Below are 26,107 nucleotides of genomic sequence, written 5' to 3' on the forward strand. Positions count from 1 at the left end.
AACTAACAGACAATCTAGATGCAAAAAGGGGTCTTAACCGACAGCACTATCCACCCTATCAACAGAGATGCACTCTAGTAAAGCAGGTTGGCTCTTGCCACCTTCATACTTGCACTCGGCTTGAATTCGTCACTGTAGTTTCAATTTCCCACTACTTCTCGGGTTCTAAGGTTGTAGGGGAAAGGGTAGGATGAAAGAAACACCTACAGGACGTAGGACAAAGAGCTAATCAACATAAAAGGGAGATACTCGGGAAAAAGTGTCAGGATGCAGGGATAAACCAAAGCAAGTGAAGGGCCTATATTAACAGGACTGAATGTCTTTAATCCAATGACCAATCGACAGTTCCGGTGGGTGGTGGGGTCCGCCAAATGGAAAAAAATCCATCAGAACACTCTGTGGCCAAGCACACACTTGTATTTAGTCATGGAAGATTACCCCAACGAAGAGCAGTCTTTCTGTGACACATTCCTACCAGAGCAAGATGGAAGCATTCTTACCCTAGTGGCCGACTTCAGACTTACTTTGACACCTGGTGGCTTCTGCCCTATGGGGGTCTGCCTGGGATCCATCCCCCACCTGGGCCTTTTCCAGACCACAGCAAGTATAACCCACCAGCTAAGGGTCAACCCCTCTTGGGCTAAGTAGACCACAGATTACTCTCATTCTTGAGGTTGAAAAGATTTTTGGGTCTGGTGGTTTAAAGCTAAACAAACAAGGGCAGGGTGTCCCCTTAACCCACCGACAAGAGGGACTGTTAAATAACAATCAAAATGTGTCAAGTAGAATAGTTTGTAAGAACGTCATTCCAAAAAATCTGGTATTTGTCTGTAACGGACAATGCATGTCCCTGTAAAGATGGATTTCTAAACTCTGACCTGGTGGGCAGAAGTTTAGGAGGCCACCCTAGTTTAGTAGAACAGGGGGACTTTCTGGACAAACCAGACCAATCTACGGTAGCTTGGCAGGCGGTCAAGATTAAGTCTCAGGAGGGTTGAGTGATCGGAATCCCACAAAGAACATGCATAGTAAAATTCCACAGAATATTCTTAGACAAGTGTATGTGGAAAATATATATATGTACACATTTATTATAGGCCTTATAATTAAGTAATATAAAACAATTACCACACACGCCTTTCACTATTTAACATATATACAGTCACGTTTCGCCTAATGCAGCAAAAGGGAAAACACAGCCACAACCTGAAACAGAAGGGTGGATTAACACAAATATAGCATTAGGCAGGTCTTCAGAATCGATCCCCAACTTGATCAGTCCAGCCCTAGGAAGTGGGGAGCTTTGTGCTCAAATGAACAGCAGTGCGTTATAAATGCGGGGTCATGTGTTAAGCGCGAAAGCGGGTCCTCTTCAGGGAGCTGGAGCAGTTAAGGAAGCAGCTTGAGGTGATAAACAGTGTCCTATTATTTCGAAGAGTGTCTAACCTTGCAGGAAGAGCGAGTTTCGGGGAATAGCAAGTGAGCGCAGGCTAGACCACCTAGGGGGAGTATCTTTTTAGGGATTCTCTTGCGTAAAGAACAATGTTTGTGCCAGGGCACCACCGGTAAGTGACGCAAGTACTCACTGAACCTCACAGTCTGGGCCAAACTTTGCCAGTCTAGGCCAGGTCGCTTGTAGGTTCAACCCCCGCAGTTGCATCTTGCACTGGCTCTCAGCAGCTGCTGGACAGGACGATCGTTTGTGGCGGGACATTAGCCTTTTCTCAGCTCACGAAGAAAAGAGGACAGTTCCAGTGCAGCAGGTCTCAGGGCACAGGGGGGCAGGCAGGCAAGTCTCCTACCCTAGAGACCCAAGCTGCTCCTCACTGATTAGGTTCAACAAGGCTGAAACATGTTTGGGGATGCGTGTGGTCTCGTGCAGAAGGGATGTGACCAAGCAGTTCGGGCTGGACTGCCTGATTTGCACATGGGATTTCCCCCTTTTGTAATGGTTTGGTAGGCGAAGAACAATGTCTTGAGGGTTTTTCCCAGAGCAATGCCAGAGGTTCAGATTAATTCACAACCTTCAAGCCATCACCTCTTGTTTTGCTGAAGGTGCCTACAAAAACAGTCACCAAAGCAGGTCGAAGCAGGGACAGCAAATGCTCATGGCGTGGCACACTCTTAAAATCGATTCCCACTACTCCAACGGGTCAAAGTGCCCTTGCATGCCTTCCGTGATCGATACAAAAGCAGGGGTGTGATGGGACAACAGAGGGCTCAGTGTGCGAAACCTTCCAGCATGCCTCTGGCACTCCAGAGGTCTGCTTTAACGTTTCAGGATATTTGGCACCTTCTGTAGTTTGGACAGAACTTCAGTTGATCAACCTTGAATGGATGCAGAGCCCCTTCGCTTATCCAAGATTTGTTTCGCTCTCAAAATTGGGATAACTAATGGAAGATCTGCTCTCTTGCATGCACGCTAGGCGTGGGCCCACAGTGGTTCGTCATTCAGGCATACCAGACATACTGGCACCAGAAGTGTGGATTGGGACCAGATAGTCCCAATCCTCTTCCTGGGCACTAGCACACATGACATGCAGGATCCAGCGAAAGCTGCGGTTTTCGCAGAAGGCTGCATGCCCAATTAAGGAAAGTCCGGGTCTGCTCGACCTGGGGGGAATCAAAGGGCCTGAATGGGCAAATGACAATTGTGGCAGAACCATTTTCGGCGCTGGCCACAGTCGAGCCAAATGCGGTAAATGTGATACAGTTCATTAAAAAGAAGTAAAAATACTATGAAAGTAAGCTGCTGTCACCAGTTCATCCAAGGCACACTTGTAGTACAATTGCCAACACATCCTTAGAGGGTGTCAAGGGCCATAAAACAAAAGGAACCCTATGCGCAATAATGTAAAGTACTTGGCACATAGATTAAAAGTTACCAAGAAATGGCAACATAGTCAAAGACTAACGGAAAATGTTTTCCCAGTACTGACAGTCTGAAGGACGTGTCCATTTTCACATAACAGATGAGCTAAAGCCCAGAGGAGCGCAGCTGAAGGCTGTGCTCCACTGGAAAAGTCATGTCAGGTAAGCCAAACAAAAGCAAAAGGTTTTGGGGGTTCATAAACGGAGGGAAAATTGCACCCAAGGGAAATCCTTCCCAACAGTCCTCTCTTAGTAGAGGCAACTCTACCAAGACCACAAACAAAACTATTTCATATATATTTTAATGAAATTCCAAAATCAATAAATAGTGAATCATTTAGGTTAATCACACCAATAACCTATAAAATACACAAACAAATGTCCAAATATGGGACATTTAAAACAAATGTATAAAAACAACTTCTGGTGGCCATAAGACCGGTTCAATCATTCTGTCTAAGGTGTATGGAATGTAGAGGAACCTGGTCATTAAAAAATGTGGTTCCACCAGGTTTGTAAAGAACATCTCAGATGGCCTTTTAGGCATGTGAAAACGAACGGTTCTATTTAGTCCAAACCATTCAGTAATGTGGTCGACAAGTTATGGCTGATTGGAATTAGAAGAGACGTAGACGGTACGAGTTAACATGCTTTAGAATATGTTGTGGACATTCTGGTGGCTGGGGGATGCCTGAACAAAGGTGAAGGAAGTCCACATGGAGGCCGAGAGAGCGACAGGGACCTCCTTAGTTTCATGTCCCAGCCAGCAACCACCCTTAGTTTACAATCTTAAAGTACTACACATCTCCTCTCGCCTGGGTATTTTTGAGGCCATCTGGGACAACCACTATCCGAATTGTGAATCGGATCATTTAAGGGTGTATGCAGTAGAGCTTTGGAAACATACAAACCTACATAGGTTATCGTGTAATACATCTAGCTTGTGATACTATTGTTGAACTAACCCGTGTGAAGAAGCTGCTCGTTTGCTAGCTTGCATGATTCTTGGATACACTACATACATATATCTCGATGCACCTGCCTTGCTGATCTGCAATGATCGTTGTGCATTCTCAAATACAACACACAACTGGAGTGCCTTCTGATGTGTTTTGTTCGATCCATATTAAACATGACCGCTGCAGTGTGTGCACTCCTTTCTGCATTAGATAATAGTTCTCTGATGAATACTGGGCAATGAAATATTTGACTTGCATAAAAGACAGACTAACTTAAAGTTTAACTATAGTTCTCCAGCAGTGATCCGTTTAAAAGATGTGTATGCTTTGAATGGTCCCAGCCAGCCAACTTGGAACTCCTTTTTTCCAGTGCTTCGTTAGCAGTAAAACGAAAACAGCAGCACCATGTGCAGCCTAGCCTCCCGATTTCAGGCAATTTTCTTTTAGCCAATGAGGTGGTGAGGTTCCAAGGTCCACCCTAGCGATCATGCTCAGATTCTTGAAGCACACAGAGCCAGCACATATGTATTTCTGAGCCTCACAGCGGAATATAAAAGATACAGATATAGGAGAAATACAGTGACGGGTAATTAACTTTCTCCAGCATTGGATCTTTCATAGATTCCCATATCTTGATTAAATTATTCAGCTCTACTTGCCCAACACCTATATACCTCAATTGTATGCGAGGGGGGTGGACACCACCACCCTAAAGCTGCATGGTTGATGTCCTGCAGCAGTACTCCTACACCGTTGAGGCCAATGCTCATCTGTAATGTGCCCGGACTGTGGAGCCCCAGGGTATATTGGCTTTCTTCATGAGAGTTCAGGTTAATCTTGAAAGTCCAAGTTTGGAGATGCTTTAAACTTTTTTTTTTTTTTTTTTTTTTTTTAGAAAGAGCAAATAATGCAAAGACTTGGGTAGCCTTAAACAACTCTTTGGCTCTGACAATGCAGTCTCTTTGGACCCATTCAATGTCAGTAGACAGCTCTCTCCACTGAAGAGGTAACAAAACCACTGACTCAATGAGATGAAAATGAGAAGGCACTTTGGGAGGAAACTTTGGATTGCTCCTTACCATGCCGATTTTAACATCCGTCCTTTCCCACCCCTCTTGCTAACCTCTCTCTTTATCTCTCCCCCTTTCAACTTCTTCTTTTCACTGTGTTAATAATCCAACCTTGAATGAAATGTACAATCATGTAATGCTTTTAATTTCTAACCACCACCTCACATCACCTACCACGTTTAATGAATGTAATTAAACATGCTGGTCACGAAATGTCTTTTACCACATATCACCTTGCACTTTTTGAATATTGTTCAGCCTTGAGAAAGACCCTTTGGGTTGAAACACGTGTCGGCTGACCGAACTAGGGCACAAATGCCGGAACAGTGTTCTACACACTGACCATTGTATCTGTATTAAGTGGAATCGCTCAAAATACCAATAATAAAAGCGAACCTGCATCGCACTAACTACCGTGTTAGAAGGATTATTTATACCGAAAATCGAAGCAAGATAACCAGGAGCAAACCCACTTCTCCTACGCACCAAATTGGGGTCCAGGCTAAACCCCAAACCACTCCTGTGATCTTGCGACACCAGAACAACCATCCAACCCATAAGTGGTGCTCAGCACAGGCAGGTTCCATTCCTAGAGCCAACACAGACCCTACTTTCTTACCTGGTAACGTTCTTTCGATGGGATGGTCCTCCGACGTATTCCATATCTGACAGGTAATCACCACAGCTGCGCTGCTTCGGAAAATGTTTGGCGTCTGCGTCCTGCTTCGATGACGTCGATATGCTGTCCTTGAGGGCCTCCGTCGAGCCGACGTCACCGGATGTTATAAGTAGGACGCTCGACGCCCGTAGCCTCAGTTATAGTTTTTTTCCAGAACGTGTGGCACCAATCTTCTGCCAGTATGGCCACAAAAAGCCTTGCGGAAACGTAAGCTGCAATCGCATAAGAAATTCTGTAGCGGGGCAGGTAGGGAGGGAGCGATATGGAATAAGTCGTCGGACCAGCCAATCGAAAGAACGTTAACAGGTAAGAAAGTAACTTGTTATTCGAGGGGATTGGGTCCTCTGACGTATGCAATATTTATGACAGACTCCCAAAGCAGTACCAACGTATGGAGGAGGGAAAAGAATATAGAAATTTAGAATGCCCAATTAAATTGCAAAGTAAAGGATCACCTTGCCAAAGGCCAGATACTGCCCATGGATAGAATCTAGGGAGCAGTGTCTTACAAACGTATGGACCAAAGCCCATGTGGCTGCTTTACAGTTGTTACAAATAGGAACACCCCTCTGCAGGGCAGAAGAGGCAGCCATACCCCTAGTAGAATGGGACTGTAAGCCTACCGGAGGGTCCTTACCCGACAAGCAGTAACATTCAGAAATTGCCAAGATAATCCATCTAGACACAAACGCCTTCCAGCGTAACCTATAAAGAGCTGATCGTCCACTCTGACCCGGGACATGCATGAAATTTAGAAACTCAAAGCTCTCCTAGGGTCCAACCTATGGAGCCTCTCCTCTTCCTTACCAGGATGCGGCTCAGGATAAAATGCCGGAAGAATGACCTTCTGGCTTAAATGAAATTCCGACACTACTTTCGGAAGAAAGGAAGGATGAACCCTAAGAACAACCCTGTCCTTATGAAACACTGTGAAGGGTGGCTTAACAGAAAGTGCCTGCAACTCACTCATTCTGCAAGAGGAAGTAACCGCAACTAAAAATACAGTTTTAAGGGTGAACAGTCTCAAAGGACAAGAATGTGAAGGCTCAAATGGAGTACCCATTAGGAATTTTAGAACAAGGGTCAAATCCCAACCGGGCACTAGGAAAGGTGACGGTGGAAACACATTAGTGAGCCCTTTCAGAAACTGAGAAATTAAAGGTATTTTGAAATAAGAACACGCCTCAGACGAGAGCTTAAATACAGACAGCGCCGCCAGGTAACCTTTAAATGATACCCCACTTGCAGGCCCTTGTGGGCTAAAGAAAGCAAAAAAGGAAGAACCACAGGAATATCACATGAAATATTATCCACATTCTTAACCCTGCACCAGTCGCAGAACTTTCTCCAACGGCAACGGTACAGGGACTTTGTTGCAGGCTGTCTGGCCGAAAGCAACACCTCCATCACATCTTCAGGGAGGTCCCAATCCTTATACCTCAACCTTTCAGAAGCCAAGCGTGAAGGTTGAGGGATCTGACCTCTGGATGGAGAACCAGGCCCCCCTCCCGTGAGAGCAGATCGTCTCGGTAGGGAAGATGGCGTGAAGGGCAGATGGACAAGTCGAGAAGGTCCGGGTACCACGTTCTCCGGGCCCATGCCAGAGCAATGAGGATCATCCGGGAACCAAACCTCCTTATCCTCTGCAGCAGTTGTGGGATGACAGGGACTGGAGAAAACGCGCACAGCAGTGGGGAAGGACCACTCCACCATGAACGCATCCACTAAGGCTCCTCTTGGAGGAAATTCCTGCGAGCAAAACCTTTCGCACTTCCGGTTGACACTGGAGGCGAAGAGATCCACTTGTGGGGCCCCCCAAAGGGCAAAGATCTCCAGGAGAATCTCCTGAGCCAGCTCCCACTCGTGAGAGATTGCGCTCTGCCTGCTCAGAGCGTCCGCCGTCTCGTTTTCATCGCTGGCCAGATGAACTGTCAAGATCGAAATCTCCAGCTGGATGGCGCAGAACCAGAGCTGCATTGCCTCCCTGCACAGAGGAAGTGACCCTGCCCCCCCCCCTTTTTGTTGAGGTAGTGCATGGCCACTGTGTTGTCCGTCAGAATCAGGACATTCTTCCCTCGCACAGTCGGCAGAAAAGCCTTCAGGGCAAGCCTGACGGCCCTTAGCTCCAACAGATTGATATGGAGTCTGGACTCAGACGGAGACTAATGACCGCTGACTGTCAATTCGTTGGCATGAGCTTCCCATCCCGTGAGGGATGTGTCCGTCAGGATCGTCACCTCCGGCCAGGGTAGCCAAAATGGAGCCCCCTTCATTAGATTGCCTTCGAATGCCCACCACAGAAGGTCCTGGGCGACCGAGGGCGGCACCTGAACGGGGTCAGACATCCTGCCGGAGGCCTGTGACCACTGCATCTTGAGGGCCCATTGCAGAGATCTCATCCGCAACCTGGCCTCTGGCACCAGAAGAATGCAGGACGCCATGAGGCCGAGCAGCCTCAAGAACTCGAATGCCGGGAGACTCTGGGTATTTTGAAACTTCTGCACCATCTGCAGAATGTGATGAGCCCTCACCTGGGGAGGGAAACACTGCCCCAGGGATGTGTCGAGCACTGCCCCGATGTACTGGAGCCGCTGAGTTGGCGTCAAGTGTGACTTCTTTAAGTTGAGGGAGAAGCCCAGCTTGTGAAGGGAGTGGCAGGTGACGGACAGATGATCCAGGACTTGCTCGGGAGAGTGCGCCCTGATCAACCAATCGTCCAGGTAGGGGTAGACATGAATACCCTTCCCCGAGATACGCTGTCACCACCACCATGAGCTTGGTGAAAACCCTCGGGGCGGAGGTCAATCCGAACGGCAGGACCCGAAACTGAACGTGCGAGTTGCCAACTGCGAACCTCAGGTACTTCTTGTGCTTGGGATGGATCGGCACATGAAAGTAAGCGTCCTTGAGGTCGAGAGACACCAACCAGTCCTGAAGTTGAAGGGCCTGGAGCACTTGAGAGAGAATAACCATCTTGAACTTGTCCTTCCTGAGAAGCTTGTTCAAACCACGCAAGTCCATGATGGGTCTCAATCCCCCGTCTTTCTTCGAAATCAAAAAATAAGGGGAATACCATCCCTTGTTCCTCTCCGCTACAGGCACCAGTTCTATGGCGCCTTTCTCCAGCAGGGATTTGATTTCCTGCGCAAGGAGCAGATCCGGGCTCTTCAAAGAGATTCCCAGGGGGATTGTCGTGAGGCCTCTGCCGGAAAGGAAGACAGTAGCCGCAAGCTATGATCTCCAGAACCCACACATCTGAAGTAATGGCACGCCATTCTACAAGATGCTGCGCCAGCCTTCCCCTAACCGGCGAACCATGGGACATGGCCTCATGACTGAGCTGAAGCGGCTGCGGCAGTGCCTGAGGGTAAAGAGTCAACTGCCTGAGCGGCTCTGGCACCTCGAGTACCTTGTTTTCCACCTCTGGCTCTCCTATGGCGGCCCCTTTGACTTGCAGTCCCTCTCGATCTACCAAAGGAAGAGTAGTATCGAAAGGAACCTCACCTCCATTGCTGTCCCCTAGGACAAAAAGGCAGAGGTTGGCAAACTGCAGCGCTCGTCAACTTCGCTGCAGCTTTGGAGGCCTGCAACCTCTCAAGGCTCTTGTCAGCCTTGCTGCCAAAAAGAGGTTCACCATCAAAGGGCATGTTGAGAAGCCAGGCTTGCACATCAGGATTAAACCCCGACTTCCGCAACCATGCAAATCTGCGCATTACGCTGCTCGTAGCCATGGGCCGGTTGACACAATCTGCCACGTCCAGACCCGACTGAAAGGATTCACACATTGCATCCTTGCCATCCTGAACAAGAGCAAGAAAGCCATCCCGTTCCTCCCCTTTGGGAATATGTTCAGCCGCCAAAGAGACAATTCCACAGAGTATAAGTGAAACGGGCTAAGGCACACACAGAGTTGGCTGCCTGTAAAAGCCATACCCCCTGAAGAAAACACTTTCTTCGCCCAGCCATCAAAATGTTTGTCATCCCTATCAGGAGGGATGGTAGGGTATGACGCCTGTTTTGCCGGGCCGTAGCTGCCTGCACCACCAAACTCTCCGGAGTGGGGTGCGTCGTCAAGTAGCTGGGGTCGCTACTGGCAGGACGGTATTTTTCCGGCAAAGACTTGGCCACAGCCGGGAGACTCTCCGGAGCAGTCCAAGCCGCAGCCACCCTTCTTTGCAAGGCCATACGGAATGGCAGTACCGGGTCAGTTGGTGGACCTTGGTCCAAGATATCTGTCAGATCATCCTGCCGAAAATCTCCTGGTCGCGCAGACCACCCCAAGTATTCCTTGACTCTCGACATGAGGCGCCAGCACGAGGAGTTGGCATGCGTACCTGGCCCAGGCCTGCCAAACTCAACCTCCGGGGAGGTGTCCAGACCACTGGCGTCGTGCAAAGACTGACCCAGGTCTTCTAACTGGCTATGACCAGATAATAGGTCATCAGGACCCTCCTCAGGAACCATACCATCATCAGACCCTTCATCCACCTCAGAAATATAGTCAAGAGGCTGGAATAAATCCCTGGATGAGGGCACATGTTTGCACTTGGCCAGAGCCTTCCTCAGGGTTTCCACCGGTCTCCGGGGCACCTCTGAGAAATCCTCCTCGAAAGGCATCGAGGGTGTCAACGGAATCGGCGTCAACATAGAGCGTGGCGCCGAGGGCTTCGTCACAGGCCTCGAGGGCGGAGCCCCAAGCGTGTCCTTCAACAGCCTTGGCGCCGACGACTTCCTCAGAGGTGGAGCCTCGAGAGAGTCCTTCGACGGTCTCGGCGCCGACGTCTTCTTCGAAGACCTCACAGGCTCCGACAGTCTCGATGGCGTCGAGGACCGTGACCTGGAGCGGGCATGGCTAGAGCGATCCACCTTGTCCGACCGGGACCTCGAAGATTCCCGGTGATCGTGACGACCGCTCGAGCCCGAAGGCGTGTGAACTGTGTCTGTAGCATGTTCCCTGCCGGTGTCTTTCGATGGCGCGGATGGAACGGAGCTCTGCGACTAAAAAAAAATCACCATCTTCTCCTTACAGAAAATTCCCATTCCGCATGAGTGGAATGCTTGGTGGAACAAGCAACCCGCCGACTGGTGGAGTCCTCGGACGAGGACTGGGGCGGGGAAGGCGACCGATGACGGCGCTTCTGTGAGTGCCTCGAAGAGGCAGAGGAATGGCGGGACCCACTCCGGGACCAAGACCCACTAGACTTACGCCGACGATTATGGAGAGTCGCCCCTCGAATCGTCAGTCGAAAGCCCAGTGGATTTCGATTTTCGGGGATTGGACCCCTTACCGACAAAGCTTCTTACGCTCCCGCAAGACCTTCGAAGTTAATGACTGGCAATCGTCACAATCGTCTGTGGCGTGGTCCTCACCGAGGCACCAGAGGCAGGCGTCGTGCGGGTCCTTAAGCGACATCTTGGAACTGCAGTCCGACACTTTTGAAACCCGGTCGCACGGTAGAAGACGAAGGCATCATGGAAATCTTAAACTGGTTCGAAGACGCGCCGATAGAACAGCTCAGAAGAACCGAGGCGCGCCAAGATCTCCGAAGCGAAAAAACGAAACTAAGGCTACGGGCGTCATGCGTCCTACTTTTAGCCTCCAGTGACGTCAGCACGACGGAGGCCCTTGAGGACAGCGTATCGACGTCATCGAAGCAGGACGCAGATGCTGAAAATTTTACGAAGCAGCACAGCTGTAGTGATTACCTATCATAGATATGGAATACGTCGGAGGACCCAATCCCCTCGAAACTATCTTTTAGATATGGGCCTACTTCTGACTGGCAATGCAGCATATACCAGCCAACATGGTTGGGAAGGAGGGCGTGAAGGATGCCAGCCCCAGAACTCCATGACGCTAGACATTGACAATCAGGCAGATCCAACCTCAATCTCATCCGAATCTGCTTTGAAATGCCTGACAAACAACTTTGCACTTGACAGCAACCATTTTGCCATCTAAGAAACACTTGCCACTGTGCTGTATACTGGCATGCCCAAGTTCTTTGAAATGTCCAGAAATGCTCCCGGGAAAATCAACAATTGGTCCTGGCTTCAGGTAGGAAAAAAGTTCACTGACAAAGCAGTCACTAAACATCTTCCAGTATATATTTTACTGGAGGCTCTGGTATAGAGCGCTGGAATGCTGCAGACACATATCCATAAATGCATGCAGTGGTGGAAATGGAAAAAATGTGTTGGGGGATCCCACAACACAAGGACTGGGGTGGGTGAGGAGTTTGGGGGGGTGCCGTGCCCGAGGTGGCGTGGTCTAGAGGTGGCTGGGCTCGTAGTGGACATCCAGCAACGCTGGAATACAAAAACATTGTTTTTACCAAATTAAAAAAAAAAATTTAAAAAGCGCACGCAACGTCAGCCTTACCTTTTACCGCAGGCTTTGGCACTGTTGTGTAATGCACAATTCTCACTACATGTACAACTGAAAGGAATCAGTTGCACACATAGTGAGCATTGTACATTACATTTATTTATTTATTTTTAGTATTCCAGCGTGTTTCATGGGCTTGGGCGGCTGACTCTGGCCGGATCCCGAGATCCGGCTCCATATCTGGTGCCGGATCTCAGATCCGCCCAGAGCCGGCCCAATGACCAGCACTGAATGCGTTGGTGATGCACACAGGGTGCCTGGGAAGTAGACCTGGATGTTGAGAGTCTGCAATGGTTGAGTAAAAGGAAGTGATTATTCCTTATGGCACACTATTCAGCAAGTTGTCACATGGCTACGCTGTTGCCATCTGAGAGGGAGTTTTTGGATTATTTCTATGCAAAATGATGGTTATATCCTCTCCCAGAAAGAGTGTTCTGTAAACGGATCTCACTTTCCAATGCTCCATACTGAAGTATACTTTGCAGCAGCTGGCATATCCGCAGACCAATACATGGCAAATGCAGAGCAACATAGTTTTATTTGTGTTTACTAGGTGGATGATGCTTCAACCCTTGGGTTCGGTTTAGTGCCTCAGTGCTACCTCGGTGCTCGGCCTACAGAGGGCAATCGGCTGATAAGCTATAACTTAAAATAGTAGGTATTTGATTTTCTTTTTTTTTTTTTTTTTTTTTTTTAAAAGGAAGCAAGTTCGACACAGAACATGCAAACCGTGAAGGAATTCAAATTTTTAGCTGAAAGCAGAGACCTCTGGCTCTGTTCAACCTAGGAATGCAAAGGTGCCTTTGACGAGCTGAATCTTACAGCATGAACTGGAATGTGAATCTCTAAGTGAGGTTTGATGCTGAGAGGGCAATGTCCCTAGATTTGTGATGAATTTGAATATAGGATACATGACGTGCCCCCCTCCTATCTGCCTCCCTCTCTGCCCCCATGCGCACAGCGTCCTCTCCCCCTCACGTGCCTGGGGTCCAGTCACCCTACACCCCCCGCCCCTTTACTCCCCGCACCCTGTATGGTGCGCTGTCTCACCTATCTTTTCTAACTGCTTTTCTATCGACTATCCTATCCCTCTCACACCAAGTTTGGCAGGAAGCTCAAAAGGGACATCCTGGTCTCCAAATCAGGCCTCCTTATAGCCGATACCTATACCAGTGCTTCCTCCAGACAGACCGCTACCATACTCTTCTTCGTTCCCTCTCCAGGCCTATGGACCCTCATATTTATTTATTTTATTGTTTTTTTTATTACGTGCCTTATACCAGAGTTTGGTTTCTAAGCAAGGATCTGGGATTCGAACCTCTGCTGCTCTGCATGGTCTTGCTTCGAAGACCAGTACATTGCCCCTGTGCTATCCTCTATTCACCAGTCTCGGGAGGATAGCTCAGGGGTAACGTGCTCACCTTTGAGGCAAGACGACACGGAGCACCACAGGTTCGTTCCTCGGGTCAGCGCTTATAAACCTCTGGGTATTAAACGCATTATAAATAACCCATCATATCTATCTACCTATTATATAACCTCTTCACAAGACCTCTGTTCAGGATACTTGACTCATTGGGCATCTCATACCAACTATGCAGATACCCAGGTACTCATCCCTCTCTCTGGTGACTATCTTACTGATATGAACACCCTGAACTTTATTTACTCCACCATTCAATCCTGGATGGCAAACAATTGGCTCTGTCTAAATAGTGAAAGAAACAAACTTTTACTGGGTCCGAACCCCCGCTTCAACTTTGGGAAAACTTGACAAAAAGTACCACTCCTTCACCATTGACAACATCCCCATCACAGTCTCTCAAACGATCAAGACACTGGGTGTGTACCGCAAACCCAGCCTTATGGACATGCAGGTCAACGCCATTGCATCCTATGTAGCATACCACTCCAAACTGATCAATGTTGTTAGGCCTTTCTTATCCCAACAGAACTGCATCACCATAGCTAGAGCCATCATCGGATCTAGATTGGACTATTGTAATGCCCTCTTCATCGGAGCCTCTCAAAAAAACTTGGCCAAACTCCAGATTACCCAAAATAATGCCTTAAGGTCCGCAACAGGCATCTCACATAGGAAGCACATATCTGGGGTCAGGAGGCAGGTACACTGGCTTCCCATCAAAGAAAGGGTTGTCTTCAAAACCCTGGCCCCAACACATAAATGTCTTCATGATCAGGCACCTTTCTATCTAGCACAAAGGATCACCAAACAAACAGCGTCCAGACCCTCGAGGTCGGCCTATGCCAACCACATCACGGTTCCTCACACGCGTAGAGTGCGTGCTGGAGGAGCTAGCTTCCCAACAACGGCAGCAACCTTGTGGAACAACCTCCCAGCACAGATCAGATCCATCGACTCTCGCGCAGCCTTCCGCAAGGCCCTAAAAACCAGGCTCTTTATCTAAAGAGCGTATCCCTTTGAGCTGTGTATGGCATATGTTACTATGTATAAGAATCCTGTGAACAACTGCAACGTAACAAACTGTAGCTAAGCATTCTTTCTTGGGCCGCTTATTGTAACCCTCAAGCAAGCCTCCTTAAGTTTCCTTAAAGCGCCTCGATATCTGTGGGCTGTAGTGCTCTCTACAAATCCAAAATAAATAAAAAATATAATATCATACCATACCATACCATGGTCTGTTCCCTCTCCTTTTTCCTCTTCTCCCATTAATGCCTAATTAAATGGCACCGTCTTGGTCCAGGGCCCTCCGGCCAATCTCCTCTTCGATAGATGCTTCCTGCACCATATCAACTTCCTTTCCTCTCATGCTATCCCTTCTTACCCCTCTGGCCACCCTGTTGCCTCCCTCTGGCACGCAACCTGCTTCACATCTCTGTCAACTCTCGTTAAGCTGTCAAACACTACTTTGACATCTGCCATCTCCTGAAAGAGCTCGATTTCGATGCATGTCTCAGAGACTTGATTCACGGTCAGCTCTGTCATGAGTTTCGACACCGTCCTTCCCGATGGCTACAAGATCCTCTCCAAACCCAGCACCAACCGTCCCGGTGGGGGTGTAGCCTTGATTTTGCCAGAGTGGATCCCTGCTATCAACCTAACGCAGCACTACTCCTCCTTTGAATGCCTGGTCTGCAGGCTCTCTCTCTCCTGGCCTCTCTCTCACTGTGGCCAGGATCAGGGAGCTTCAAAGGGACCCCTGCAACATAATTTGAAGCCATATTACTGCAGTCCTTTCGGCCCGCTATCGTGAAGAGGCCCAAACCTCACCTCCTTCATGAAACCTTAGCCCAAACGTCCTTCAGACCAGGCACTGTGGGAGAGGTCACAAATAACCCATGTTATAGCAGCCAGGATTGACAGACTTAAAGAAGGCTTAAAGGGGATAGATCCACTGTGACCAAGTGACGTTAAAAGGGGGCGAGAGCCCCCCCCCCTTAAAACAAATCAACTTTGGGAAGCCTCCTTGAGACTATCATATTGGGACAACTTGAAGATGACAAGTGAACCTTTTTGGGGTACGATTTCCCAAAGACCTCTGAAGAGAGGCCAGATTCTCCCCTTAACCGCTTCTTGGTGAACATCTGGAGCAACCAGCTGGAGGAAAACTTAACTGCCGTTGGACACTAGTACCCAGGGCTCTGCCTGCTGAAATGGCATTCGTGTCATTGATCGCAGCAATCTTCCTGGCTGGGAATAGCAGACAGACTCACTTTTTCAATGCGACACAGTGGAGGGTCTCCAGGCATTGCTAGGACCAATTGAAGCTGCTGTTGGATTTCTCTGCAACTTTGAGCTGCTGCAAAGATTGAAAGGCGCTACCTTTGGTACTCTTCTTTGAGCAGTCCCAGAGACTGCTGATGAGAAAGTAGAGGACAGCGACCCATCACCACTTTGACACAACTAGACGTTATGAAGCACTGATGCAGAATCTCCAATTTCCTTGTATTGTGACCCCTTCAAGCTACACAGACCAACATCAACTGCCGTTGAGCATGAAACCCACTTGTCCATAACAGAGTATTGTTGAATACCCTGAAGCCAGCTCTACACGTTGAACCGGACGTAAAACCAAAAACACTGGCTCCACGCAGATAAGACACTGAATTATAACCAGGTATAAATTAGTGGTTCTGTCCCCTTGGCCTTGTTCTATGGGCCCAGTCACAGTAAAGATCACATTGTATGCTTTGAAGACATTGTTGAACTTTTCTGTAATTTCTACAAGACTTTTTTTAAGCAGCCGCTGCCAACATCAAGGAAGTGTCCAACCCCTCACTCACATTGGAAGTCCTCAAAAGGGGATATTCCTATATGCCCTACATAGTAATGCCATTAGGAGTAACACACCCCCTCTCATAGGTTATCCTGATGTCCTGAAATCAGCTCTGAAGCATCAACGCTGGTTCACCTACTCATACTATGCATTTACTAAATAGTATACTAAATCTTCCGGTCCCCATTTCCATGACAGTTTATGGATCTCTTTCTACTTCTTTCTCAGGGAACACAGGAAATTGTTGCCTTGCCTCCTAGCTTGCCCCTAAAGCATTCATAGAGGCAATGGTCACATTTGAAAAGGAAGCCAGAGGATCTGCCTTATTTTCTTCTTGTCACTTTGTCACTCATTCTTTTCCAGCTTTTCTAGTTTATGCACAAGATTTTTGTCAAGGCCCCCTCTTTTTCTCATCGCTTAGCTTTGTCTTCGAATTCTTTATTGATTCGCCTTGGGGCTTGTCCTTCGAAGATAGCGATGGCATTGTGTAAGTCTCATCAGAGGTCAATAAAATGAATGCTGGGACCTTTGGCATCAAACCCAATATTTGGGTTTCTGACATCAAAGGCTTTGGCGTCACAGCCAGTGATGATTATGTTGTTAACATTGAAGTTACTGATATGTAAGTCTTTGATGACTGTTGATTTAATGGCAAGAGCCTTGAATAAGCAGACTATGGAACAGATGGTTATGTTTGAGGTCAAGATAGGGACGCAGTGGTGTCCAGAGCAGGTTTTCTTGCTCACATTTGATTTGTTGATTTGAGTTTTATCCCCCATACTCGAATTTGATGTACAAAAATGCATGGAGCTTTCATTTGTGGTCCTGGCTGAGAAAGATTGATATGTTGGACAATTGGGACGGACATAAGGGTAAAGTCAGTACACCTTATGCATGAGAATTTTCCAAATTGTTCCTCAACCCACAACGGGCTGGCCTTAAAAGGATTATTAATCTACTTTTCAGACATTTTTAGGAAGAGTGGAATACTTACCAACGATGTAAACAAAAAACCCACCAAAAATAAGTTTGCAGCTCAAGATAAATCCAAGAGCAAAGCTTTCGAGGGAGGAGCTTCCGACACGGTTACGTGCATTTAGAATCTGAGGTGATAGCGGATAAGTTTTCAGGTCAGCAGGGTTGACGAATGAACAAGCCCTACTGGCCTTATAAAAGGACCTTAAAGTAGGGTGTATACATAAATCATCTATATTGCTATGGTAAAAATATTTGAATATACTATTTTAACTAGGGCATTTCCAACCAGACATAAACATGTGAATCTATGAAAGGTCTAAAGCTGGAAAACTAACTTCTTGGTCCTTCTCCTTTCCTCGATACTAATCTGAGATTTCACAGCATTGAGATCAGAAGAACAGTCCAACCCTGAAACTAACAAAATAGGCTGCACAGCACTGCTTGTTAAAACAGAGCATCTGCCCTGGAGCGCTCATCTGTTTAATAGAAAAGTAATGTGAAGGACCATGCTGCGCTTTAAGTATGACAATTGAGACATGTTTTTCAAATGCCACAGGGGCCACCTCCACCCAGATCATATTAACATACAGGTCCATGGGGTTAGCCGGCTTTTCTATTGACTACACATGCAGCTTGCCAACACGCCTAGCTCTAGTGACAGATACTAGAAACATGTTTTCAGAGTTACCATGTTTAGGTCTATAGTGGACATGGGCTAAAAGGGTTTGTGAGCAATAGCAATAGCTGTGAATACTACGTTCAATTCCCAAATTGGGTTGGGAAGCCCAAACCGAAAAAGAGGAGACAAACCCCTTGTTACAAAGGGGAACATAATTATTACTGATGAGATAGGATACTATCCCTACTTGATACAATTTGCAGGAATCAATTTGGATCCCACAGCTAGCCAGGTCTGGTTTAAAAGAACATGGTTTAGTTACAACTGTACACGGATGGCAGAACATATGCCCCTTGCTGCATTATTTAGAGCATATGCAAGCATTTCAGGTCACCTGGATTACATCCAAGTTAGCATGAGACATTCTAAGAATCAAGCACTTAGTAACAACGCTCCCAGGTTTAAGGATTGATTGGTGGGGTGAAACACTGCCTTTATGGTGGCTCAACAGATCGGACTCTGGCAGATGCCTGAACAGGGGAAAGCAGAGACACAGATGTGATCTGAAAAATAGTACTCCACCTGCCAGTGAGAAGCTGCTGGGATCCTTGAGCCATTTCTGAATGAATACTGTGGACCAGGTAGATGAGAGGGAAGGCACGGGACCGCATCCCAACCTTGGTTATGCAGAATGTACCCCAAACGCCATCCCCACCAACCCCAATTCCTCAGGTCACAAAGACAATTGGAATTCAGGTGCATTGCAAAAACAATTACTGACAGTGACGGGGGCCTATGATTAATAACTGGCCGATCTGCCATCACCGCTGGGTGGAGTTCCCACTCATGATTCTGGTACTCTAGTTTGCTGAGAAGGTTGCTTCAGTGTCAGTCGCCCACCAACTGTGAGGCCAACATGTGAACATTCTGCTAATTGGTAGACTCCAGTTATTTGGATAGCAAGCAAGCATATTTGGGGAGGTCTCGTGCCCCAGTTTTTCAGACATAACATACAGGCGATGATGTGTCAATATTAACAGATTCTTGAATTTGATCTAAGGGAGAAAAGGCTGAAGAGCAAGGAAAATGCCCTTGACTTCCAGAAAACACAAGCAGTCTAAATAATCCGCCATCACCTCAGATTCTAAATGCACATGACCATGTAGGATGCTCGTCCCCGAAAGCTCTGCTCTTTGATTTATCTTGAGAGGCAAGCATTTTTTTTGTTTACATCGTTGGCGAGTATTCCACTCTCCCTAAATATGTCTGCAAAGTAGATTAATCATCCTTTTAAGGCCAACTCGTTTTGGGTTAAGGAAAAATTTGGAAAATTCCCACACAGACTGTGCATACTGACTTTACCTTTATCATGACTTTCCCAATTGTCCAACATATCAATGTTTCTGAGCAGTCTAAATCATCCCAGAGATCGAGTCACCTAAGGCTGCTCCACACCCGAACATAAGGTAGCCTTTGGTAACAGACACCATCAAATTGGATTCCTGTGATGTTTGCTTTCAGATTGGGCAGAATAGGGAAGCTTGTGTTTTGAGGCCATACCCACTGATCCCAAGAATTTGCGAGGTGCAACTGTACCAGACATATTTTTAACATGCAAAAGGGCATTGCTAACCCACCAAAGTCAGACATATAAGGCGCTGGAACAACCAGGCCATGGTACTTTTCGGGAAATGAAAAAGGGAATCAGTCTTTTGAACGTTCCACATTATTTCCAGCAGGCGCCAAATGTACTGTAAGCTTTTGTCCTAAACAAGCCATTCATGTCAGTTTCCAACAATGGATCTGGAAAGACACACTGTAATTGAAGATAATCCTCAAGGAGAACAGATGGAATAACTTAATCTGTATGGAAATGTGGAACGCACTTCATTTTCAAAAATTAAATACAAATAGGACTTATGGGTGCCACGTAGTCCGCCATTGCTTGCCCAATTTATGTAGCATGCTTACAAAGCATTTTACATTTTAAAAGACATTTTCTTTCATTTGACAGAATAATGTTAAAGCCACAGTATGCAGTAATAAGGTATGACCGAAAACAAATAAGGAAGCAATAAAAACCAGAAATGGCCGATGACAAAAGCAGTAGTATTTTGTTCCTCAACACCCCACGTCCCCGCATGAGGACGCCACAGACTATTACCTCTTGTCTGCTAGATCAGTTTTATTCCCCACCAGCATGATTATTACGTCACTTCCTCTCTCGGTTCGCACATCATCAATCCACTTGGACGTTTGCTGGAAGGAGTTTAAATCTGTTGGAAAGAAAACAGTTTCTAAAAACTGGGTGTCAATGGTAAACAAAACAAGTCATGATTTAAGTAGGACACAGCCGCATCCCTAGAAAGTTCAAGATGCATTTCACAGACACGACCGGATGGAATGCTTACTAGCTGTATTGTATTGCCTCGTGCCATTTTTTGTTAACATTTTTTAAAAAAGAAGGATTTTCTAGAGTAAAATTGTTATTTTTGAGTTTGATGCCAAATGCGGTAGCACACCTTTCTTTAACATGTTTCTTCAGCATCCCATTACGCCTACAAGGACATCGCTTGTAGGAGTAAAAAAGCGAAGTTCAGGTCTGTGGTATGTGTGCTATCGCATTTGGCAAAGTATGTTTTTTTTTATCTGCGTGAAAAAGTATCAGCGACACATTCTAGTAAACAACGCAATCCACCACATCATTAGAAGTACAGCGCAAGCAAAACTGTCTTTGGAGTCCATAACTACAGATAGTCAAACAGTGCATATCGAGCAAAGGAAACATGATTCTACTCAAATGTCTGTGTAAGGTCCAAGTAACAATACATCTGTCAATTGGAGTGGCTTTAGAAAATGTAAAAACAATGACAAAAATATGATCAAGTGAAAAGGTTAAACTTTCGCCAGTTCAATCTTTAGTGCTGGGGAATTCTGAGATGCAGGAGACTTTGCGCTAAACAGAATGGCTCTCCTGGTTAAATTCGAGTAGAGGAGGGACAGAAAAATAATGTAGGGTTCATGGCAGGTAACGCGCCGCACACTGTTAGGCCACCAAAAACATTACATTGAATGAAAATACCGTTTCAACCTCCAAAGGATTTACCCATACGTTTTTGAAAAACCAAAGCAGCGGAGGAAAGGGGCAAAAGGAACTTTGTTAAATTGATGTATTCCAAAAGGTTTATACACTATAAACCCTTGCTACACGCTTGCAGCCATGCGTGAGGGCACTCTTGTGAAACGCAATGCTCATATACAGTGTGGCCCTCCAATTGCATTCACCTGTGCTTGAGAAAGGGTGAGGCTCTGCAGTAATGCTCACATGGTGACCCCTATCCATAGGTGCCACCCATTTAGAAGAATCTGTCATTTACCAAGTCTACTAGCAGATTCCTTAAATGCAAAGTTCGAAAAGTGCAATGCATTAACACATACACTAACCTTCAAGTTGAACTTGCTCTGGTATTCCTTTCCCGATGTAAATTCTTCATTGAAAACAGTATGGCATATGCTCCCTACTTTAGCTGACAATTCTCACGGTCCTACCCTTAGAACGTATGTAGTGGCTCCCTGCTTCTGGGTCGTGCCGAGGCAGCCTCATGCCTCCAAGCTGATATGGGGCCTATAGCTCATAGACGTTTGACCACCCACCCCCCGTGATAACTCCCCATCTATCCACTGCCCCATCTACTCTCCCTCTTTCTACTGCAGCTCGTAATCTAGACGCCCTCTCACTCCTCACTCATTCTCCAGAAACAATGTATACTATTGAATTTTTATAACGCTTAAGCGCTGAGCAGAGTAAACAACGGTGGTATAAGAAAAATGAACATGTAAATGAAACCGAATCAAGAGATCAGAGAGAGAAGGCGAGTTTTGAGGTGGGTCGTAAAAAAGGGGCACAGCGACTATGGAACGTAAAGAGGGAGAGAGTTCCAATTTTGCACACAAGCATAGTAAAGAAAAATATGCGGGGACAGCTAAGAGAACATGGGATTGAGAACAGAGGGAATGAGCTGGAGAGTAGAACGAGATTAAAGAAGAGAAATATGGAAGGTCAAGGCCATCGAGGCAATTAAAAACAATACAAAGGAAGTTCAAGAGTAAACCAGATTCAAAAGAGAGCCAGTGTAGAGAGAGCAGAGCAGAAGTGATAGAGTCGCAGGGGAGAGAATGCAGAGCACCCAAACAGAGGAATGATAGATTGAACAAAGGCGAGCAAGGTGAGACGCAGGCAGAGCACCAAGGAGAGAGGAGCAAAAGAATAGTCTGGAGAAAACTAGAGAGCAGGTAAGGAGCTTGGTATAAGAGAATATCAAAGTTACTCACCGTACCTTACTCATAAGTCCATAGTCCTTTTGTGACATTCCGTCCTGCGGGACGGGACCGGAGCACTACTGAAGCATCAAAAAAAAGTTTGTCCTTTGGCTTTTACTCTGGGCAAGCGCATTGCTGAGCCCCCGCCTTCCTGACTCCCGCCCAGCGCATTGCCAGTCAGTCCTTTTCTTTAGACAAAATCGAAGGACAAATTAACAAATAGAGGCTACTTTTTAGAAGAGAAGGCAGGCGGGCGTATGGAGGAAAGGGGGACTATGAACTAGGAGTAAATAAGTCACTATGGTGAGTAACTGTTATACTCCTACGTCCCTGTCCTTCCATACTTTTAGGAGATTCGCAAGCATTGACCTATGAAAGAGGGTGGAAGGCCATTTTATTTTACAGAAAAAGGTTTTTGAACACTGGCTAGCCAAACTGGGCATCAGCCCTGGAACTGAGATCCAGGCAACAGTGCTTCCAGAAAGCCGAAGGTGAGGACCATGTAGCTACTTTGGCAATGGTCTCCCATGGAACATATGCCTGGAAAGCGACATCCATTGCTTTCCCGTGCACTATGTGTGCGTGCATGCCCTTAGGGGCTTGCAGGCCTTGTACCGTATAAGCCTATGAGATACATGATGCAATCTAACGCGAGATGAGGCCGCTTCTTCTTTGTACATAAAACCTCAGTGCCCCCCGAACGTCCAAGATATGGATGACACTTTCTGCGCATCTGAAGCTGGGTTCAGAAAGAAATAGATTTAATATGAGATTTTGAAACAATCTTTGGTAGGAAGGAGGATGTGTGCGGAGCACCACCTTGTCCTTCTGAAAAACCAAGAAGGAATGCTCAGTAGAGAGGTCTTGGAGCTCACTTATTCTTCTAGCCAATGTTACTGCTTTCAAGAAAGCCACTTTCCAAGTCAGGAACTTGAGATCTACAGTGGTCAGTGGCTCAAAAGGTTTGTAACAGTGTGGCGAGTACCACATTGAGATCCCATTGAGGATGGGGTGGCTTGAACTGAAGAAAAAGATGAAGAAGCCCAGTGAAATGTCTCTTTATGACTGGATTTGTCATAGTGAAAGAGCAATTATCTGTGCTAAGATCTGCCCTAATGGCAGACATGTAAGTTCTGCATGACAAAATGTGGATGCCCGTGGTCGCGAGATGGAATATGAACGATAGGACGCAGTCAATAAAAGCTAGACGAGGGTCAAGCTGCTTGGCAGGGCACCAGTGACCAAATCAAAGACACTTGCTTTTGTACTGCGCTCTTGTTGAAGGTCTGAACTTCGCCTGAATTATATGCATATTGCTTTCTGAGAGACTAAACTGCGCTAGGGATTTGACTCCGGCACCATCCTGTTAAGCTGAATGATTGTGGGGGAGAGGGGATGCCACACCTGTTGACTGTTTTGGTGCAGAAAATTGGGGATCTAAGACAACCTGATAGGGCTGCGTATGGACAACCTGGCTGGCCACCAAGGAGCTACAAGCAGTAAAGTGCAGTTCTTGGAACTCTTGAGTTTCCAAAAATCGACCAATGAATCAATGGCATAGGAGTAAAGGCATACACTAGCATGTCCCACAATCTAGAGCGCATCCCCCAGGGAAGCTGCACCAAGTCCGTCCCTAGAAGCATAGCACAGGAGCTTCTTGTTGGCTGGCGTTGCAAAGAGGTCCACTGTGGTGTGCCCCACTGAGAGAAAAGATGGAAGAGAACATCCTTGTTGATCTCCCCCTCGTGGTCCGCCACTGACTGGTGGCTGAGGGAATCCGCTGCAATATTGATCTGCCCCGGGATGTGCACTGCCTGGAACCATATATTGTTCTGCACTGCCCATTCCCAAATCTGGATAGGCAAGTGGGGTAGCCTTTGTACCAGCCTGCTTGTCTGTGCGTATTTTCACTATCTTGTGGAGAATGGAAGGGCAGAAGGATTTCAACGCCAGGAACACTGCCAGGAGTTCGAGGTAATTGAGGAAACTTCCAAATTATTCAACGTGGACCCCCCCAGCCCAGAAGGGAGGAGTAGGTTGTTATTTTTACCTGTGGTAAGGACTCCTGAAAAGAGGCTCCCACTAAAAGGTTGTCAGGAGTTGACCACCAATGGAGATCTGCCAGCATTGATGATAAGATTTCTACCAATTGCGAGTCCGGGTCTGAAGCTTGCGACTAATTGCTCTGTAACGTTAGTTGTGTGTGCCTCCTCATCTTTAGCCTCGCCAGAGGTAGAGCCAGAACACTCAAGGCAATGAGGCCCAGAACACTCTAGAACTACCAGGCTGACCTGTGAGACGATTTGAGAAGCAGCCGACAGGTGACTGATAAATCAGTAATCCTGTCCCCTGTTAGAAAGATCTTTGCTTTGATGGTATCCCAGCGAAAAGGCAAGATGATCAGGTCTTGAGAGACCGTCATGGACGATTTCCACCTATCCACCAACAGCCCCAGTCTGACTAGCAGCTGAAGAAGGGTCTGGAGGTTGAGTGTTGCAGTGTGCGGACAGTGACTTCGAAGGAGCCAGTCATATAAATACAGATAGACTCCTTGGAGCCTGAGGAACGCTGCAACGACCGCCATTATTTTCGTAAAGACTAGGGATGCTGAACAGAGACCAAAGGGGAGGGCTCGATATTGGAAATGTTCAGCTCCCACTGAAAAACGGATGAATTTCCAATGTGGAGGCCATATCAGGATATACATGCAAGTGTCCTGGAGATCTACCACGCTGAGCCAATCGTCTCTCCGAAGGGAGGTTCTTATTTGGTAGGGCCTGATCATCTTGAATTTTTCTTGTGGAAGGGAAAGATTGAAGTTGGACAGGTCTAGGGTAGTGCGCAGGTCAGCCTGGTTGGGTTTGGGTACTGTGAGGTCCAGGAGGATAGCTCAGGGGCAACACAATCGCCTTGGATGCAAGGCCGACGTGGAGCAACACAGGTTCAATCCCTGGGTCCGTGCTTAGAAACCTCTGGGTATTAAGCACTTTATAAATAACAAATTACAACACAAGAATAAAATCCCACCCCTTGTTCTGAAGGAAGGACACGCTCTACTGTCCGCTCTCAGGTCTAGAGGTTTCTTCACCTCGGCCCTGAGAGACAGAGACCCTTTCTTCTGAAAAGGAGGATTATCCGGAAGCTGAAACACTGACCGGGCGACAAATAAAACCCACCGGTCGCCTGTGATGGTCCTTCATGCCTACAGATGAGACGAAATCCATCCTCCCACTGGAGACATGTGGGACCGATGAGAAACATCATTTTGTTGCCCTGTCTGCAGCAAGGGCCCCTGCAGTTGAAGGAGGCTGAGGACCGGGAGAAAAACGGCCCCTTCTTGTTTGTTTGCGCTGAGGCCCACTGGAGGAGTGATCGGCTTTGCATGCTCTTTAGTCCTGGAACCCTCTAAAGCCCGAAAAGCATCTTGATCAGGATTCACCTTTTTCGGTGTAAAATATTTTGGACGGGGCAGGTTCAGCTAGAACAGACAAGGATTTGGCCGTTAGCGTACTTGCCTTTGTTTTGTTAAGTTCCTCGTCAGTGGAGTAATAGAAAAGCTCTTTGCACTCGAAGGGTAGGTGAAGCACCTTGTCTTTGACCTCCCTTGAGTACTTGGTGGCATGGAGTCACGCCTGGCGGGAAATACACCACAAGGCCCCTGCTGAAGCACTGACATGATGGGCTGCAGATCTTGATCCAACAACCTAGCATCAAAAAAACCTTCCTCAGTCTTCCACAGCCTGCCAATTCTTTTCTTAACTTCAGGTTGGCTGCCGCAAGTATGACCTCTGTGTTAACTTGATGCAGCTGAAGCCCTACATTGGCAAATACCTTTTTGCCGATAAGGTCAAGGATTTTGTCTTCTTTAGACAGTACTTGCAAAGCAGTGGAGGAGGAAGGTGGTTTTGCCTGCAAGGTAGCAGCCACCACCATAGAGGAAGGAAGTGGACAGGAGGCTAAAAGG

The 26,107-nt window shown here is 47.0% G+C and overlaps 1 protein-coding gene across 9 annotated transcripts in view; it reads right to left on the reverse strand.

The window, feature by feature from the left end:
- The window catches only part of LOC138480737 (ras-related protein Rab-6A-like), a 457,834-nt gene that overhangs the window by 81,563 nt on the left and 350,164 nt on the right, over window positions 1–26,107 (reverse strand). For all 9 annotated transcript variants that reach the window (XM_069612467.1, XM_069612468.1, XM_069612466.1 and 6 more), the window contains exon 5: window positions 19,988–20,099. In XM_069612467.1, coding sequence (XP_069468568.1) covers window positions 19,988–20,099 — 112 coding nt within the window. The remainder of the gene's footprint in view (window positions 1–19,987; window positions 20,100–26,107) is intronic.

This window comes from Ambystoma mexicanum, chromosome 5p, assembly GCF_040938575.1.
Source record: "Ambystoma mexicanum isolate Mex_15411 chromosome 5p, UKY_AmexF1_1, whole genome shotgun sequence".
NCBI classification, from domain to species: Eukaryota; Metazoa; Chordata; class Amphibia; order Caudata; family Ambystomatidae; genus Ambystoma; species Ambystoma mexicanum.